This window comes from Ascidiella aspersa, chromosome 9 (assembly GCF_963924565.1).
Source record: "Ascidiella aspersa chromosome 9, kaAscAspe10.2, whole genome shotgun sequence".
Taxonomy (NCBI): Eukaryota; Metazoa; Chordata; class Ascidiacea; order Phlebobranchia; family Ascidiidae; genus Ascidiella; species Ascidiella aspersa.
In genome coordinates this window covers 23,522,386-23,543,254 of record NC_139455.1, presented here as the reverse complement: position 1 = coordinate 23,543,254, position 20,869 = coordinate 23,522,386, and the positions used below count along the sequence as shown (strand labels likewise).

The 20,869-nt window shown below is 35.0% G+C and overlaps 1 protein-coding gene and 1 non-coding gene across 2 annotated transcripts in view; both read left to right on the top strand.

The window, feature by feature from the left end:
• Positions 1–2,064: 2,064 nt before the first annotated feature.
• LOC146133706 (uncharacterized) overlaps positions 2,065–20,869 on the top strand; it is a 34,504-nt gene continuing 15,699 nt past the window's right edge. The window contains exons 1-19 of the mRNA XM_083397829.1: positions 2,065–2,261; positions 3,752–3,992; positions 4,716–4,833; positions 5,886–6,093; positions 7,143–7,215; positions 7,811–7,953; positions 9,069–9,174; positions 9,814–9,928; positions 10,496–10,572; positions 13,220–13,337; positions 13,631–13,811; positions 14,408–14,480; positions 15,201–15,343; positions 16,205–16,313; positions 16,678–16,792; positions 17,771–17,847; positions 19,016–19,040; positions 20,578–20,639; positions 20,798–20,831. Coding sequence (XP_083253955.1) covers positions 2,065–2,261; positions 3,752–3,992; positions 4,716–4,833; positions 5,886–6,093; positions 7,143–7,215; positions 7,811–7,953; positions 9,069–9,174; positions 9,814–9,928; positions 10,496–10,572; positions 13,220–13,337; positions 13,631–13,811; positions 14,408–14,480; positions 15,201–15,343; positions 16,205–16,313; positions 16,678–16,792; positions 17,771–17,847; positions 19,016–19,040; positions 20,578–20,639; positions 20,798–20,831 — 2,215 coding nt within the window. The remainder of the gene's footprint in view (positions 2,262–3,751; positions 3,993–4,715; positions 4,834–5,885; positions 6,094–7,142; positions 7,216–7,810; positions 7,954–9,068; positions 9,175–9,813; positions 9,929–10,495; positions 10,573–13,219; positions 13,338–13,630; positions 13,812–14,407; positions 14,481–15,200; positions 15,344–16,204; positions 16,314–16,677; positions 16,793–17,770; positions 17,848–19,015; positions 19,041–20,577; positions 20,640–20,797; positions 20,832–20,869) is intronic.
• Trnal-uag (transfer RNA leucine (anticodon UAG)) lies at positions 11,667–11,748 on the top strand. Its single transcript has one exon. It is a non-coding gene; the product is annotated as a tRNA-Leu (tRNA).

Here is a 20,869-nt window from a genome sequence, read left to right as displayed (position 1 = left end):
TGAAAATTGTCGTCATACGTTTGGTCATCGAAGTTATAAAGCAACTTTCTACGCATTGCGACAACATAATCATGTTTCATTACTAATGTCTGGTTTTAATTTAAAGTGCGACTGTTCAAGATGCAGGCAGATTTAAAGCAAGACTTCAGGTTCCCTGATAGCAAAGTGTGTACGTTTTATTGATGTAAAACACATTGGGCCTTCCTTAACCCCTATCTATATTAAATTATTAAAAAGGTTTATATTATAACGTAAATGGTTTGATAGAACCCATGCAAAACACTACAACTTAAAAACTATTGTTACTTCAGCTTTGACATGTATAAATGTTGATTAATGACAAAACATTTAAGGGTAACTGCTGTGCAAATTTGTCATCATCAAGAGTTACCTTAACAATCATGTATGTGTCATTCCCAATGTCACGCTTGCGTAAAATCCCTCAGGTTTCATCACACTTTCAATGACTACGACGCTTTATTAACTGCAACTGCCTTAGGAGCACGATTTTCCACTTTACCTTGCGCTATTTGAAACATGAAAAAAAGTAACATATTCAGGGTGAAAAAGTAACATATTCAGCAAAAAGCTGCTTGTAGTTTGTATCTTGTGGAGTCTGCGTTAAAGTGTCGTAATTAGTTTGGTAAACTTATATACAGTTGCTGCCTGTAATTATAAAATTGTTAGTCCGACAGTATTAGTCTTTTAGTATTGTACTTAAATTAGTTGATTTCGGTATTTTAAACCAATTGAAAAGAGAAGCTTACTTTTGCAGGTAAGCAAGGCCAAATTGTGCTCGGAATCAAAAGATTGTCTAAAACTCAACTTAAATGTATATATTCAATATTTATTACTATTGTTCTGCTTTGCCTTGGCAATGTCATGAACCAGAATTTGTCTACTTTAGGGTAACCTGATGGAAAAGTATCGTGTTGAATGTTGCTAATGAAGAAAATGGTCTTACTTTTTTTAAAGGCCTTGTCTTAGGATTAACATGTTTCAATACAACTTATTCACAGCGATGCTAGTTTTCAGTTGTGTAAAGATGCTTACTAGCAGGGAAACCCCCTGAAAAGGTTATGTGTTGGCCCCATGCCGATTCCGGCAACCGAGTGAGGTTAAATCGTGACGCACCCACAAAAAGTTAATCGCTTTTTCCGCTTTAACAGACTTTTGATTTGGCGCTCGAGCCATTTCTGCACCCTAGCGAACCTCTAGGTACGCCAAATGGAACCTTTATGTCAAAATAAGCAGCCTGCCTCTCAGAACTTGTAATCGACCTTTGTAGTTTAGCGAGCTATGAAATGTACAGTTGACCTTAAGTCAGCGTTTAGAAGATATGTTAGAAGAGATGTATTTTAATTTAAAACAAACCTTTAGTAAATGATCTGAGACATTTGGTAAGCAGACTCAATTTGCAGCTGAAAATAAGAGTTAACGGATTGTTTCATATGAGCAATATATTTAAGCTTCTACGTAGAATGGTTGCATAGACTCAACTTACACTTGTAAGCGATTTAATTGGGTTCTTCGCCTGTGTGAATAATGCAATATGTTGAAACCTATTGGCAAAGAAAAAGGTAGAATCATTTTCTCACCAGAACGCAGGAAATATTTTGAGATGACGTCACAACGTTGCGTCATAGCGGGACATCTAAAACAAATAATCTTGGGAAACCTGAAGTTATCGTTCGATGCTGTGCACAAATGTGCAACTTAAAACCTAGTTTTTATACAATCAAGGATATGACGGGTCGGCCTGATGAAAAAAGGGGCATAGCTTGCTTTCAATAAAAATCTTTTTTAGAAAATTTGTTTTACCGATACGGCAAACCTGCAAAACATATTTTACGGAAAACTGTTTCAGACCGTTCCGGCGTTTTTTTGATAATTGGTAATATGCATCACACTTGTCTACCTTTTGTGTTTGTGTTTTGAACAGATTTACAGATTTTTTATTTCTTAGTTTTTTGTGAACTATATTTGTTAACACTCATAATAACGTTGTTTTATCTCTGCAAAAGTGATTTTAGTTGTTCGCAATATTTAAAAACAAACATAGGTATGAATAAATCAGTGGTAGAGTTCGCCATTGCGCTGATCTTGCCATATTTCATCTTCGTACAAGTGTCAGGTTTCAACCTGGACTGGAATATAACTTTGCTCGTCACACAATCCAACACAAGCGACTCCCCACCCGAGTTCTTTGGATATCAGATCATTTCGCATTCGATCAACCTCAATTCCTCAGCTGATCCAGAGTAAGTAACTAAAATATGCGAGTGACAGCCTAATACCTTGGTTTTTGAAGCTTCTTAAGATGGCGTTGCACTTTAATTTTTTTAGAATATAAACTGCGCCTTTAGAACTAAAACAATTTCCAAAATTGTAATATACTTGATGTATACATTATATATTATACAATACTTGGGAATTAGAGAACGGTCTCGTGCCCAGTTTGTAAATAAGGTGGCGGTGTACATAGGCAGGCCGTAGGTTGTTCAGCCCTGAGCTACAAGATTTAAAATGGTTTTTCAATCTGGATTATCCCGTTACTTTCTCATAGAGCCATATAGGTGTTTCAATGGTTGTTTTGGCTGTAAAATATTGCGCTTAAAATGTTTGTTAAATTAAATAAATAGCACAGAATAATTAATATTAGGTTAGTGAAATTAGTGTTTATTGCAGACACTAAACTTGAAGTACTTTGTCTATGTTGGAATAAATAAAAAAAATCTCTACTTTAAATCACATATTTTCTTATTTTTTTCGTTTGATTTGTTTGTTTTTTTCGTTTGATGTCCTTAAACAGGGGCAAAAAGTATTACGTCATCTCCAAGAGTAATTTGTCAGCGACCTTTTGAAAAGTTGGCACGGAAACGACCATTTCTCACTAACGCGTGCGTAACTCTGTGAAGCAAGCTTTTGGCATTTTTATGAATGTCCTGCTGTAGTTAAAATTATTTTAAGATTTTGCATAAGGGCTGCCGGACTTTTTGTGTTACAATTTTAATTGTTTTTTTATAGTTAAAGAAAAAGTTATTCACCTTTTTGCTTGACTATCAGATACCGGCAACATTAAATCCTAAACCAATTATAAAAATGTTTTTAAGTCGGCTGGATAATAAACTTTGTTTTCTTGCAACGCTTTGTGACATTTTGTTTGCATTGCGAGGCACTAGGCGGTAAAATTCCAATAGTTTTCAATAATTTTTTTCACCAAAGGAATTTGATAATTTTTTGGTATCGAAAAATCATGTTTTCGATTGCTGCGACTTTTGCGCAACAAAATGTTCACATGTCAGAAGAGTTTTTTTTACGTTACCCAGCTTTGTATACTGTAGAAATAGGATAATAAAAATATCCCAGAATAGATAAAGGTTAACCTGACTTTTATTAAAGTGCCGGCTAAAAGTAGGAACTGTTGCTCGCGGGCCGGATAACCGTAAAATTAAAGGTGGCGGGCAACATTAAAAATTTATTACGACTTTTTTTGACTTGACTATATAGTTAAACGACGAAAATATTAAAATATATAAGTACCAAAAAATATGATAAGCTTTATAAAATTGTCATTTAGCTGAAAATTTCGTCAAAATTTAGTTCAATTTTGCATCTGACAAAAATGTTGTTAATAAACGATAAATATTATCATTTTAAAAAATTTTTCAGAGCTCAGTAGTCAAAATTATATTTGTCACAGCCGTGAATCGAACCGGGTTTGAGAATTACAAAACACGTTGTTTTTTAGACTACTGATCGGTTCACCAAGGGCTGGTTTTCCAAAGAACAGCACCTTGACCGAAAGGCGGAACCTTGGCCTGGGCGCCCCGGGAGACATTAGCGCGTGCCCGGTTTCCTTCGACGGGGAAGTCCCTGGCTGCCGCTCGGTGCGACCCCCAGCGGATAACAACAAAAAACAGACGATGGTGTTCGATCGCGAATCGATCGGGATGAACTTTATAAAGCACGACGACACTAAAAGCATGACGGTGAGTGGTTAGTGAAGTACCGTTTGATGCGACCTTTTCACGGTTTAAATTTTAAAACATGGCAATTTCCGTTTCCCCATGCAAACCTAACCGTATTCAAAAAAATTGCTAATGATTTACTTCGTTTAAAATGATGTCGATCTACTCGACCTTTTTGGCTTTTCATTTCATTATCACCACAGCAAGTCGGACAATAAGCAGCATGTTTCTACATGGCGGTGCTTACATTTTTTTTACACTATTGTTTACCCACACTGTTTTGTTTTTTTGTATTTTTACCAATGTTTCCAATTTTACTGTAAACAGATAACAATTGAATCATTACGGATGACTTTTAAAATGTGAATCGTGTTTTGAATAGGCTTTGAAAATACTTTTAGTGTGTCTTAATGCGGATTAAAATCCGTAGATAGAAGTTAAGTGCCAGTCAAGTTCTACATTTAATCGTCAAAGTTATACATTTAAAGTCTAGTAAAAATACAAATCCTTTACTAATTACAACAAATAAAGGTGCAGAATTTGAGATATCACTGATTACCTAACCACATTCAAGAATTTTACGTGCGTGCGTGCGTGCGTGCGTGCGTGCGTGCGTGCGTGGGTACATGCGTCCGTTTATATTTTACATATGTGCGAGCGTGTTTACGTGCGTGTATTACTGTTTATCCTAATGATATCACACTGATGGTTGTCATAAGCTTGTTATGTCCCATATTGTTCCAGGCGTGTGGGCCTCTTCTGATGGAGAACTGCAGCCGGACGTTGGTGACTCCTGGATGTTGTTACAAGTCACCTGACTTCGGAGCGTCCTGGTCCAAAGACGAAATAAGAAGCGGAACAGGTGCTTTTAAATTATTTTTGTGGCAAAAAAATTGCACCTTAAATAATTAAAATATATTTTTAGGTTATTGAGTCTTGAGTTGTATTTATTTAACATTATATTATAAATCGGGCCATTTACCTCAATTTTTACACGTAAAACGATTAAATTGCCAAATGTTGTTTTTTTGTTATTTTTGAGTTGAATTATAGCTCATATTCGTACGAGTTTATCAAATGTAATGGTTTATCGTTTTATTTTATATCAGTGATTTAACATAAAGTTGACTTGCTCTAATAATGACTTGACGTGGACTTGATAGGGACTTGACTGGGGAAACCGATGACTTGGCCTGGGACTTGACTTTTTATGGACTAAAGTCATTTATAAATTACTTGTTTAAAACACTGCTCTGCATGCTATTCTACCTTTACGATTTACACCTCGCGGCCAAATAGGCACTGCGCATGACCCGTGTAGAGTATGTAGACTTACTAAAGTTCCGAATCCGACTTCAGCGAAATAAACCGACTCCATCGAGTCCCAAGTCAGACTCCGATTCCGCAGCTCTACGAGAAACTTTGCAGAATGCCCAAGCGACTGCTAAAGTTGAGAACCACTGGGTCAAGTTACTGCAACACATACTGATATTAACCCACATAAATGTATAAGGCTCATTTTTACGGATCTAATTTCACGAGACACTTTCGATCTAGGTCAAACCCTCTTACAAACCATGCAGAATGCCCGAGCGTTTCCTAAAATTTAAGAACCACCAGTTAAAGTTAAGACAACATATTAGGCGACGTGTACGAATATTAACCCCATAAATTTAGGCTTGTTTAGACACTCTCGATCTAACTCCACGAGATTCGATTTAGTTGCAGAAAACCAGTGGAAAGAAAATGTTTGGGCCAAACTAAGAGCATAGTTGATGAATGATGGTAGAGACATACAGAGATATACAAAATATATTATTAATAAACTTTAAAAAATAAGAAATTTTGGCGATCTAAATCTATAGGGCTTAGAAAGATAGGAAGCTTCTTTTCATGAGCAGCATAATTTTTAAGATCTGTTTACAAACGTTGCAGAATGCCCGAGCGATTACTTGGACATCATGTTCGTTCTTGACGGTTCGAGTTCGGTTCTCTTCAATGACCCCGAGAACTTTGACCGGGTCAAGGCCTGGGTCAAGGACGTGACGATTAGATTCAACATCGCCAGTGGAACCGACGCCAGTGTGGGAGTTGTGCAGTACTCGCATTACGAGGAGGGAGTGTAAGTAAACCGGGACATCCCAAATTTTTCATATTTGTACTAAGCTTTTCGCAATGCTATGTACGGATCTGCAATGTAGCTTAATAATGAATTTTAAAGATAAAAAGGTCGTGTAGTTCGACATCATCTTGATTCAGACGTTAACTGAAGATGATAAAAGCAGGTATTAAAACGTCCCAATCAAGATGAAGTCGATTGCCTTTTTGGATTTAAAATTTATTTTTTCGCATTACGAGGAGGGGTGTAAGTAAATCGGGGGCCAGCCAATATTTTTATATTTGTACTAAGCTTTTCGCATTAATGTACACTATATGCGCGGATCTGTAATCTTGCTTAATAATGCATTTTAAAGCCAAAAAGGTCGAGTAGATCGACATCATCTTGATTGAGAAATTAAATGATGACGATAAAATAGGTATCAAAACGTTTTAATCAAGATTAGGTGAAAAAAAGCTGCAAAAGGAATAAATTGAAAGCAATTTTTGTCGCCTGTTTCTATTCTATTGGTTGAACGCCAGTCTAGGAAACTTTGCTTTAAATAACCTATTTAATTTGCATGTTCCTTGTGAACTTTATTCGGTATATACAGTGTTGGAAAGTGTTTTTAAAACGTCTTTAAATCCCACGAAGTTATTTACAAAAGTGAAGTCCAAGTTAAATAGTTTTAAGTAAAAGCAAGTCATGTCCCATTAATTTAATTGTCTTTAAAACGATTGTACAACTTAACTGGATAAAGTCTCAACCTTTGATTTCTAAAATATTAAATATATTGCAAACTACTAAGTGTGCAAAATTCATAGCAAACCCTATATATTGCCTTTTGTGAATAAAATATTTAAGCCCCGGTTAAGCCTTTGTCATCATAAAACTTGAGACAAAGCAAAGTTATTAAACAAGATATATGAGTAAAAGTCAAAAGAGCTCATCCCGATTTTTAAGGTTTATTCGTTTGGTTTGACCCCGCAAAATGTTTAATCCTATAAAATTCCCTTATTATTGCGACTTTGTATAGTTTTGTCAATAAGCTAATTTGTCCGATAATTCCGCAGACCTCTGGCGCAACAAGCAAACATCAAAGTTGAAATTCCACTTGGGAAGTATAAAGACCAACGACAATTTCAGGTATGGTCGAACTTGGTACTATAATGCATCTGCGGTAGAAAACAGTCTGATTAAACTGTTGTCAGATTTGATCAAGTGGTGTATGTTATTGTTATGTTTGCTGTGAAACATTTAACCATATATTATAAGAAAACCATTATTATTGTTTTTAAGAAAGCATTATTTGCCTTTAAAAAAAGAGGAAAGTTTTGAGCAACAATTGCCTTAGTGCTGGTAAATAAAATTCTAACTGGGTAACCTTTCTTGTTGCTCACCATACTTTAAAAAACGTTAAAAAAATAATCGCTGCGCTAGAACCCATGTCTGAAAATCCTATTTCAATTAGGTATCACGTACTTATGTGCTATTTTTATCAAAACATTCCGTGATCGTTTGACTTTGACAGTGTTAAACAAAACCTTTGTCGTTTTAGTTAAAAATTTGTTAAAACAATATAAAAAAAAATATGTTTTTCATTTAATTTTAGGTTTTCCATTTGCATATAAACGCAGCAAAGATTACAAAAAAACGAAAATAAATAGTGTTCCAAACACCAAAGAAAATTAAGGTTTAAAATAAAAACCCTACTTAATAATCAAACAACATTATTTTCCAGATGGCTGTTGACCGGTTTCCTTTTCAAGGTTACACAACCCACACTGCCTGGGCGATCAACCGAACCATACTGGAGTTCCAAACCTCGCCCAGGTTCAACGATACCAACAACCAGAAAGTCATGGTTCTCCTTACTGACGGAAGGTGGGGTTAAATGTACTATGTTTGTCCAAATGTACTTTTTTCAATAACCCTGTTCGATAAATACTTTTGTATTCTCAATTTGTGGCATAAAACAAACAAATATTTATCTAAATATGCCGTCAATGTCCGAAATTGTCCGTTGATATATTTTAGCGGGCTTTAAAATATACTCTGTTATTATTTCACAACGTGTAAATCATGGTAAAAATGTACCAGTTGAATATAGTTGGCTGTTTGTTTCGCGTTCCGTGATGCGCTGCAGCTATACGTTTTGTATTTTTTGTCTTTTATATAGCACAAAATTAGGTAAATCTGTATCCGGATATGATTTAAAATAATCACCACAAAAATAACTGAATTTGGGCCCACTGACAATTCAAAGCAATATTGTTTGGAGGCTTAACCCACAATTTATAAGTATTTTTTTTCACGGCTGATATAATATAAATCTCGCGAACCAAATTTGTCTAAAGATTGTTTTAACAGTTTTAATAAAATTAAATAGCGAAGTTTATAGGTAGTTTCTGTAGTCGTTTTTCTTAAAAACAACTAATTCAACAACTGTTTATAATTTTAAATTAAACAAAGCTAACTAATTGAACGTTAAGCTACAAATGCCCCCGCGTACAAACGTGATACAAATCGGAGAATTATATTCCAAAATGTGGCAGCAACTTTCATTCATAATTTTGCAGCAACAGCTTTCATTCAAAAAACGACTTTCGTGACTCGGAATGTATGGTTTTGTCTTTATGGGTTAAAACTCGCCACATGTCACACCATGTTTATTATAAAAATTAGGAATCAAAAACATTGTGTTTTTTACGCAAACTGTTAAAATGTTTTCATTAATTTCTTCCTAGATCAAATTCCTCAAAAAACGAAAAATAATTTTCTTCCGTGCAGACCTATGATGAACGGGTTTCACCTTAATTTTTTCCATCTGCAAAATGGCATCGTATTATAATGAAAACGAACAGATGATTTACACCATACAAGCTGGTCGAATGTCCTCCATTAGTATATGCTTTGTTAAAGAGGCGACTTTCGCGCAAAGCTGGCACCACGTCACGCAAAATGACGTCACTAATAAACCGCTCCGTTTTCTTGCCCAGAACGCAAGACTTCCCTTACCTTGCTGCTTCGGCTGCGTACGCAAGATCCCTTGGAATTGTAATCTACGCAGTGGGAGTGGCCAGTTTTTCTAGGTCGGAGTTACAGGTAAGTTGGTATATTCAGTCGAATGAACTTAAAGTTTAAATCAGTTTTGATTCAAGAAGCAGATATTTACTGGGTGCCTTATAATAAGGATGTTCGATGTTGTCAGATAGTATAGTATAGGTGACGGTCCAATACTAGGTTTGTTTCGGTATCGACACGACACCACATGTCTATAGAATTATTTTGCGATTTTAAGTTAAATTTGTCACAAAATAAGTATTGGACATCACTATTTATTGGTTTTAAATAACCTTGAATAAACAAGGATGCATTTTAGGAAAATAAGGAATCCTAAATTTACAGCATCAAAAACATAATTGTATTTGAAGTTTAATTTTTATCGGTATTTTGAATGAATACATTTTTTTAATGGTTAATTGTTTTGCGTTAAAAAAACATTAAGCCTAATATTTAATATTTATAATGGTCTTTATTAATGCATTAGTATAACTTTAGTTAAAGCATTGCGTATTATTTGCTGTCATTGCGTTTTATTTGATGTATCACTAAAAAATTGAGTATTTAAAACGCTTTAAATCTCAAATAAACGACAATATAAATTAATAGGAGATACAATAGCCCTAAGATTCAAAAGTAATCAATGCTGGCCGCTCTAATTGTTACGTCATTAAACGGCAGATAATCGCCAGTGGAGAACTGGGTAACAACGAGCGTGTTTTCGGCTTGGACGACTTCACAGACTTGCACGCCATCGTCGGAACTATTCAGAGCTCAATCGCTAGCATACTGGAAAGTAAGGCACTTATAATCTGCCTATTTTTTTTCTCATCGAAAACGGCTGAGGAATTATGATTATAAAAGTGGTCGCTCGAAGTGGTCAACAGAAAATTTCGTCTCAAATCCAGCGACATATACTGGGATTTTAAGCTTTACAGTTTTTATGTTTTAGACTTTATTTTGATAAGTGATATTACGTTTTAAGCATTGAGTTTTAAGCACTGAAGCCAATTTAAACTTTTTTATTAATATTTTCCGATTTTTGAAAGCTTATGGACAATATCAACCGTTCTATAAAAAATACTAGCCTGTTTGCAAAACCTAACTGGTTATGATTTGTCACACATCTATCACTGCGTAGAAAAAAAACACATGAACTTCATAAAAATTATAATATATGTTACTCAAAAAATCGTGTTTATTTTATTTACTATTAATTTGTTATCAAATGTAGGTTATATACTGCAAAGATAGAGAACTGCTATACATTTTGGCGTTGACAACGTTGTAGGTAATAGGCAATAGGCATACAGTACAACGCCTTTATTTTAATAAAGTAATCAACTCGTTGATTTTATTTCAGGTGGTTCAGTTACGAAATTCAACACGACGAATGGCTTGCAACAAGGCGAGATGGGTTTGTCAGGCACGCATTGCAAGGTTAGTTACGAAAATTTTGCTGTGGGAATATTTGGTTGTACGTGGTGTTCCAGTGTGCATGTGGTGTTGTTTGATGTTGTGAACGCGCAAATGACCGTAGTTTTGACTTTGAAGTGAAAAATTTTCACCATTTCACTGAAAATTCAAGTTTGCAAAAAAATTTCGTTAAAGAGCATAAGGTAAGCCTAAACTAAGTTATAAAAACATTTATTTTAAAATATTTATTTTTAATTTAATTAATTTCTACCATACCGGTTTGCTAGTGTACAGGTCTGTAGGGATTTCACCGTGAATTTCATAGAAATAACAGTCAGTTTTTAGCGAAGTTTCAGCATAGTCAAAATATCAGTTTAGTTGTATATTAGTGCAGTAAAGCAGCTATATTATGGAAATCATTGATGTGAACTTCAATATTTATGATTAAGGCCTGTTACTCATTGTATGCCTCATTCACTAAAATCGATTTCCGGGTAATAAATTGTTTAGATTAAAATGGTAACGAAGCTATTCAAGAATAATGCAGTTTAACTGCATCGACGAAGTAATAATAAGTTAAAAGTTTAATTATGTTAGTTTTACTGAAATGCGAGCTGAGATTTTTATACTTATCGACGATTTTTTGTTCGGCTTTGACTTATAATCTCAACACGAATAATAGCAGTTTTTTGTCGAACACAAATGCTTCAAGTGAAGGTGTTTCGCCACATTTCTTTGGATATCAGATCGCCGTTCATTCATTGATGGATTCTGCGCCACCTAAAAGGTAATTTTCTCCGTTTTATGACATTTCTGATCGTTGTTAGTAGTCTCATACCTAAAATCACTTTAGCTGAAAAAATGCTTGAAATCTGTATCGTCCATACTGACCGACTACGCGACGCGTAAGCCTATATTAGCGGTTTCCAAATAGGAGGTTTACTATTTTAAGTTTTACGTTATTATTTTTAATTTATGCCTATTATAAACCAGAAAAACATGAAATAAATCAGATATTGCTGTAAAAAATGTTTGTGCTTCATAACTGGATCCAGACGCCAGCATTTGTTTGATAGGAAACTGTCAATATAAAAGTTCTTTCGCACCGATAAGTCGTGGGTAGCGTGGCCGAGTGGTCTAAGGCGCTGGTTTTAGGCACCAGTCATTTATATGGCGTGGGTTCGAATCCCACCGCTGCCAATCTTTTGCCATTTTTCGCTTTTTGCATACACAACGCCTTTTTAGATAAAGTAGAGAACCTAAATAAATATATTTTCACAATTTGGCGCTAGTCTAGAATCCAACCACATTTTCGTCCGAGCGTTTATATCGCTTATATTAATTATGTAGGAGTATATCATCATATTTTTTCCCCATATTCATTTATGTCCTGCAATTTAAATTTTGACAACTCGTTTCGTTTGTACTTAAAGGCGCTACAAACCTTAAAAAATGTATTGGATCTTAAAAAAGACTGATTTTATAACTATTACTACAAAATGTAGGCCTATTTGTTTGTTTTTTTCAGATTAATTATAGGTGCTCCAAAATATGGGTCCAGCTCCTCTGGCAATACTGCACAGGGTGACATTTTCGGGTGCAATTTCACATTCTCGGATAACAAAAGCTCAGTTTGCGAATCAGTTCGACCTGAGTTTTCAAACAATTTTTCTACTGGGGACAACATCATTTCGGGTGTTGAGGCCATTGGATTGAACATATTTCAGCACGACATGACAGAAAATCTAACGGTAGGTAACTAAAAAAACAGGCACCACAAAAAAATCCAATCCTATGGACTAAACATGCTTAAAAGCGAGATGTTTTTTTAGGGAGAAACTTGAATACACCTACAGTTCTAATGGTTTTAATATTTTCATGGCTTTTTTTATTTAATTTAGACTTGTTTTCAAGCTAAATTTGTACACTCGTGTTTATCGTCGTTTTGTTATTAACAACCCTTTGCAGCAGGTTTTACATTTCTTGAATCTGCTTTAGAAACACCAAATATTACATGTAACGCGTTAAGCTACATTTTAACTTATTTTCACGCCCTTATCTAGCATCACTCCACTACTTTACCGAGTATGACGTCACAATGCACGGCGAGCGGTTTCGGCGCTTCGCGATTTATTTTATATTATTCGATTGGGTACAGTTTGATACTAGCGGCTTGAATCAACGTTAAGGCTGGTTCACACTTCACACTAGACGCGTTAGCGTCTGGCGCTAAAGCTAGCGTCGTCCAGTTCACACATAACGCGTTGCCAGCGTTAACAGCAAATTTCCTCGCTTCTAACCGAAAGCATCAACTTTGAAATATTTAAACTTTTCCGCAACCGAAGGCGTTTTAAAAAACGTTTTACGTTAACGCTAGACGCGTTTAGTGTGAACCAGCCTTTACGTTACCGTGTGTACTGAGATTTGTGAATATACTCAACGAGCAATATCAACTATTTAAAGTGACACTGTCCAGAGTTGACGAAATAATAAAGGCAGGTATTTTTAGCGGCCTGCTCCTATATAATTAAGACATGGTCTATATACTTATGCCCTCGTGTTAAGGGCCAGCTTCTTACTTACCCTTACCTACTCGCAACACTAAAAACTTCAAAGCAGTTTGCTGCTTCTTTTCTCAAACAACGAACACTGAAATCGCTTTTCGTTGCAGGTTTGCGCCCCCTTGTGGATGGTGAATTGCACGTCGTCTTACATCACACCGGGTATTTGTTACGTGTACAATGGACCGGGTATGACGTGGGGCGGACAACATACAAACATAGATACCCGTAAGTCGGCCACAAATATGAAATTGAAACCTAAACTTCTGATTATGGAAGAAGTACCTATTAGAACGTTTGTAACCTAAATATGTCAAACTGATTTTTATTGTATTCTACTTCTTTTGTTATCAAATTTGTGTTGTAAATTTTTGTGTGCCAATCGCACGGATTTTACTAAATGTCACAAATTCAATTTTTGCAGCCTTATGTGCCGAACTATTGGGCGATGTATTTGGCCGCGGGGGCCGCTTTTCAGATCGGCTAAAAACAAATAAGGACAACTACCTTTATTCGTGTAGAATGTCAGAAAACCCACTTGGACATAATATTTCTTCTGGACGGTTCCGGTTCGGTGAACAGCAGGGATACACGCAATTTCGACATGGTGAAAGATTGGGTGAAGATCGTATCGGCAGAGTTTGATATCGCCGATTCGGTCAACATTGGCGTTATCCAGTATTCCTACTATCAGCCTGGGGTGTGAGTATCTTTGTGGGGTATTTCTTTTTTTCATTTACAAAATATCTTCATTTCAAGCCGAGTCGATTTTTAATCAATTGGTCAACTTCAAGCTGAAAACCAGGGCTGCGGAGTTGGACTCGGGACCCGACAGAGTCGGTTTGTTTTGCTTGAGTCGGACTCGGGACTTGAATAAGGCTGACTAAAACTACCCCAGTCCCGAGTCCGGCGTGTCCATGCACAGTTTCAAATTTCGAAACTGATATGGTGGCAAGCTGTAAATTGCAACGGTGGAATAGAATATAGTAGAATAAGTAGAATACTTACATCATTGAATTAGTTATAAAACACTTACACTGAAATTCGCAAGGTTTACAAACTCACTGTTGCAGTTTTTTTTTCATTTTAAACACTTAACACAATTTGTAATTACAACTATATTTTTAATTGACACGCCTATTCGCTTTAAAGCATTTTTTGGCAGAGCGAACATTCTGGGCTAAAATTAGGGCAGCTAAACTGTTTTCCGTGAAATATTAGATAAAAATCGAATTCGCTAAACCCCAAAGACTAAAGTTGAATTAAAATAACAACAATACAGAATGTTTAATTGGCAGACCCTTGGAGATGCAAGAGTATATAGAAGTTGAAATTGGTCTCGGGCAGTTTAAGGATCACGCTCTATTTCAGGTGAGCTTTATAAAAACTTTTTACAAATACATAGTTCTCTATGTAGTATTAAATAACTAACAATAATATCACGAATGTTCGTTGCTAGTTTTATATTGTGACCCCGATTCCTGCTTTTTTTAGGCCTACACCTACTGCCCGGCCCAATACCACATTTTGCCTCAATTAAGGCCAAATTAAGTAAAATTAATACGCCAAATAGCCAGGTTAACTATAGTAGTTTGACATAATTGGCTTTTGTGTATTATTTGATTATTTCACTTTAATAAGGTTAATTACGCGCAGCAAGAAAATTGCTATTTTCTGACAAATTGTCTTTTCGGTTCTTGACAAGTGATGAAAATAAGCCGGAACGGCGTTTCGCTAAAAAGAATTTTGCAAATACACCGTACTGATAAACCAAATGTTCTTTGTTTTACCAAGCAGGCCATGTCCCGTTTTCACCAGGCCATCCCGTCATCTTTTTTGATACATTCAAACTATAAGATTTCAATTGCATTTTGCGCGCGCATTAAACGATGACCTCCGATTCCCTGAGGTTACTTGTTTTAGATGACGTCATATTGTGACGTTTTGTCTGAAATTCTTCTAGCGTTCCAGTAAAAAAAAATAATCACTTCGGCAAAAAAATTACTCTGCTTTCACCTCTGCTTTGGACGTACCAAAATTACGAGATATCATTATATACATTTTTAACTATAACAACAGTCTATATAACAGGCGGCAGTGGACAACATAACGTACCACAGCAAGGGGACCTACACAGCCCGTGCAATCAACAGAACCGTCCTGGAGTTTCAAGCAGCCCCAACCTACAATTCCCCCGATGACGAAATGGTTATGGTTCTACTGACGGACGGAAGGTGTGTATAGGAAGCTGTTCACAACAAACGTATATGCTAAAGAGATGCACCTTTTTTACGACCTTACATTTATCGTAAATAAGGAAACTAGCGTGAGTTAACTTCTTTTGCACAACGGCGAACATTGCTTTGCAAATTAGAAAAAATCAAAAATATTTTTTGGTTTGAAACGTTCGTTAGCACAAATTAACAAATTTAAATGAAAGTTTAAAAACCTGAGTAAAACCAGGATCAGGCATTTTTTAGAGGAATATATATTTCGCCTATACTGGCATGGTCCTGGTTTTACTTATATACTGATTTTGGTTTTACTCAGGTTTTTGAATTTTGAGTTTTATTTGTTAATATGCGCATCAGCGGAACAGTGATCGACAAGCAGAAACCTTTTGTCAATAGTACACCGAAAAGCCATCGCAGACTCGCCGAATCTGTCGATCTATGATGCAAGCAGAGCAAGACAGAAAAACAACTGGCCTGCAGTGAGGTTCGAACTCACGACCTCCGGTCAAGCGGGGACCGTCGAGAGGAGCGAGTCGAGAAACAACCATGCGCCAATACTTGCACATTTTGTTAGTACAAGCAACTTCACACTGGGGGATCATCAGTCCGTATCAATCAATGAAAGACACACACACACATATGTATTAAATAACATCTGTGATCTAGTCAATAGTAATAGTATTGTCAATAGTAATAGTATTATTTTTTCAATAGTATTGTATTCCATAAATATACGCCATTTTTTAACAGAAATGAATATAGGAATTTTAATTCAAAAGTTCATGAAAAAATGTTATACGAATTCGATTGTGTCTGTGTAATACGCTTTTAAACTAATACACCTTCAAACTGTATCACTAGGGCAGAAGATGAAATATTTGTCGCCCAGACTGCTGCTTACGCAAGATCACTCGGAATCATCATTTTTGGGATCGGAATTGGACAGACCTTCTCAATGAACGAGCTGCAGGTATCAGTGTTGTAATAACCTTAGGCAAGGGTCCTTAAACTGGGGTCCATGGTCCACTTGGGGGTCCGTGAACTAGTTTTAGGGGATCCCTGAAGGCCTAATTAAAGTGTTAGTGTATAGTTAAGAAGCAATCAATTTTTCAAAGAAAATATTTTTTTGACCGAAATCAGCAGATTTTATATTTTTTTGACCGAAATCAGCAGGTATTGTGATGTAAATTTTTGACGTCATATCTGAACATTTCTTGCCTATCGTGGTCCAAGCAAAGCAAAAAAAATGGAGGGCCACGGTAAAAAACTCCTGACTTAAGCTAACGGCTTGACTTAAGTGCAATTTATCATACAACGCATTGTGTGTTTTTCAGATAATAGCGAATGGCGAAGCTGGAAACAACGAACGAGTGTTCAGCCTGAGTGACTTCTCTGGCCTTAACACGATCGTTACGACCTTAATGGAGTCCATCAGAACCAGTTTGGAAGGTATTTAAAAGCAAATCGGCTTATCAGTCAATGACTTGACTGAGTGCACTTAAATCACTGTTTTCAAAAGATTTGACCTTAGTCTTTTGGACCAAATGACTTAACTTGACTTATGAATTTTGGACAAAATTACTTGACTTGGCTTAAGTTTTTTTGACAAATGATTTTGGTTGAAATATAGTGTTTTCATTGAGGATGTTTCATTAAAAAAATGGGTTATTTACCCCAAGTTTAGCACGTAAAACAATTTGTTTGCTATGTAGCGTTTTGTGCTATTTTTGTTACTGCTCATAATAGTTAACCAATTTTAATAGTTTTGCTAATAATTTTATGACAAGGACTTGACTTGAAATTGACTTGCTCTATCTATGACTTGACTTGGACTTAAGTTTTTTTACAAATGACTTGACTGGAATGTATGTCATTTCAAATCTGACTTTTTTTACAAGACCGTGTCTTAGTTATAACACAAGCTTTGGAATCAAAAGCTGTCTAACTTGTGCTTCTTACAGTATATGTCAGATTTTATTACTTTCTGTTCCGTGGCTACTGGAAGCTTTCAAATGATTTTGTTATTCTAAATACATAAACCAACATAATAATTATAATCTGGAAATTAGATGGCACCGTTGAACGAACAATTGTTTTATGGTAATAGTTTTCGAATTAAAAGGATGCCGCGATCAACTAAGATTGATAAAATTTACTAGCAGCCGAAAAATTGCCAGTTGATATAATCGTTAGCATTTAAGGCAAGCTGTCAATTTTGCATTTTAGATTCCATACAGGGCTTTTCCGAAATCCTTTTTTTGGCTACGACCAAACATTAAAGTATTGATTGGACAAATTAGCCTACTTTTGACAACTCATATATTCAAAATGTTTAGGACTATAAGGCCGCCATGGACATTTTTAATGTTATTAATGTAGCCTTGGTTATTCGTTGCTCACAAGATTATCGTTGTTGTACTTCTTCAGATGGATCCAACTCTGGTACAGTTTCAAGCACCGGATTACGACAAGGACAAGCTGGATTTTCTGGAGCCTACGGAGACGTAAGTTAGTAATGCGGCAGCACACCACACCACGCAAATTTCAATCGAAAATTATCAGTTTTGGGGTTCTGATGATTTCAGAAATCTTTAAGTTAAATTTATATGTAAAAATAGGTTATTTAAAGCGAACAGAACAGAACAGACAGCGTTAGACAGACCACATAGAGTTGATGTTAGTTTCAATTGGGTCTCATCTCCCACGGTTAGGTCCATACGACGTCACCCAACAGTAACAAGAACTAAGGTAAGTTTACATGTATAACTGTAGCCTACGTTAAGTCTTTCTTTTTATAGTTATTTCCTAGCCTGTTACCAAAATTTCTAATTTGTTAATGGCTATTCTTTGTTTTACTACAGGCGGGACATTTCGACAGATTTGGGTCGCAACATTCGCCGTTGTGTTCCGCATAAGTATTCTATGTTGTTCAGAAAATTCCCGCGCTTAGACTTTGGGAAATACCCTATTTATGTTCTAATTGTGAATTTGCTCAAATTAAATATTTATTATATTTTGTCTTCAATGTTTTGTGCTTACTAATTCTGATATAAAATGCATTCGGGCGATGGTTTGGTTTAGCGAAGCGATCAATGGAGATCGCGGCTGCAGATGAAAGTTTGGAATATGTAAAGACTGAGGCCTTGCACATAATCGACCAACATCTAACTTTGCCAGACCTACTCGAAGAAATTCAAGACACCAAGGTTAAAAGTTGATATACAACTAACATGTTAAGATATTTGAAGTGCTGGACTGGAATCAAATCAGTTTTTTACAGTAAGAAACGAGTTGTCAAAAAAAGAACAAAAGCAAAGAACAAATAAATAATAAATATAATAATACTAAAACGCTAACTCGCAACCCAAACAATGTTGGCAATGTAAACCCCCGATGGAAATGTGGTAGGATTCTAGACCAGCGCAGGGTAAACCCAAATAATATGGGTTATGGTAGGACTTTAGACCAGCGTCAAAAATAAACATTATGGAATAAATGTTGCTGGGCTGGAATCATGACACTTTTTACAGTAAATAAACGAGTTGTTAAAATTTAGATTGAAATAACTATGTGAAAATAAATTTAATAAAAATACTTGGTCCACTTAAACCCAAATGCTAACTTGCTTTAAATCTCATAATTTTTTAAGTTATTTTTTTTTTTTTTTAACAGAATAAAGTTCATCCTTCAGACACAGGTGGGTTGAGTTTTTAATTTATCACTTTAGAATTGATTATTTTGGCAATGAAATGTGTCCACTATTTAAAAACTGTTTTTTATTTTGAAATTTGTGTGTTGACTACAACTTAAAAAAATACTGGTGTTACACTGAGTTTGTTGTATTAAATAAACAGAAAACCTAATGAACTGATGCGTTCAGTAAACTTGCCAAAATCAGATTTAAAAAATTGTATTTTAAGTTATTTGTTGTTCATAGACCAGTTACTCAGCTCATCAATACACAACTATGTTGAGTTATATTCCACAACTCTTGATGTTGGCCAGGAACAAGCAAAACAAAATATTTTCTCTCAACATCTTAATCAACTTTCCTCCACATTCCAAGTTCAACTCAATGAAGTTCAAAAGGCATATTTACAAGTTTTATAAATATATTTTTTTAATGACTGTTTGTTATGTCAGGCTTAGCAGGTTTATTCGTCAAGGGAATGGACAAATGAATATCAAATAACGGGAAATTGCGTTTAGATGCATTTCCAAAAGTCCAAGTTTTACTAAACTTTTAAACTGAATGACAATTGATTAAGCTCACTACAGTGTTTGTAAGTAAATGTTTTTTGTTAAATTTTACAATTTAACATCAATCAAACTACTAAATTTTAATGCAAAATTTTAAACTTATTCCTTACAGATATCGCCATGCGTTCTGGTTATCTATAAGTATGTTTGGTAACCAGAGCTTTAAAGATGCAAACAAAGCATTGTAAAATCATCAAATAATTTGTTTTTCATCTATCTTAAGTACTCAAATTATGTTAGAAAAAACTAAAATAATTTTTAACTTTTTAGGATTTTTTTACAAAGCTCTTTGAGGTTGCAAAAAAATCCTTGGATCCAAATAAAATCTTAATGGACTTGAAAGACATGAAGGTACCATACCCTTTTTTTTTTGTTGTAACTTAATGTCCTCTGGCTTTTTTACAGTACCTATCATCTAATAGATGTTCGTTTGTTTTATAGCATTTTCTACCTCTAGATGTTTTCTATAAAATTATAAATCAAGGGATAGTTACAATTCAGGATGTCTTAAAAAGGTATGGTGAATATAAATAAATAAACACTGGCTTTCTTTGAAAACTAACAACACCACAACTGTCATTAGCAATGCACCAAAACCTTAATTTGCACAATTAATTTAGGTTGGTTGAAAATGGAACCGCCCTGAAAGACATCTTGAACGGTTTGCATGAACTAGCAATGTCAAATGATAATGACCAAATAAAATTAGCAGCAGGTGTGTGTATGTCAAAATTAATTATTATTTCAATAGCCATGGAGTGTATTAAAATAACTTGAAAATTGTTAGAATGCATTTGTTTTCATTCTTTAATGTGTTTTTTGTTTTATTTAAGTATTAAAACCTTAAATGCTTTGTCTGTGCTTTTAAAAAACTTATTTAAATGTTGTTGTAATTATTGTTTTTGTATTATATTTTAAATAGTGATACAAACTTGGGGTAAAAAATGCTATATTGCATGCATTTTTATTTTTAGACATTCTAACTTACCTTGTTTGTGTTACTTGCAATTCTGAAAGCAGCAAGGCAGTGGAAAAGGTGAGTTTTTTTAACAGTAAATAGTTAAAACTTATTACAAACAAAAACCATGTGCTTATTATGAAAAACTAATTGCCATGTTGTTAATCATACCTTTTAAAAAAATGCCTTTTCTGTATTTTTTTTCTAAATGTTTATGACCATAATGTGGTGTTTAGGTTTCACATTACATTCTGCACAAGGTTTTTACAGGTAACATTATGCGAAGCTTATTTAATTTAATTGCTGAC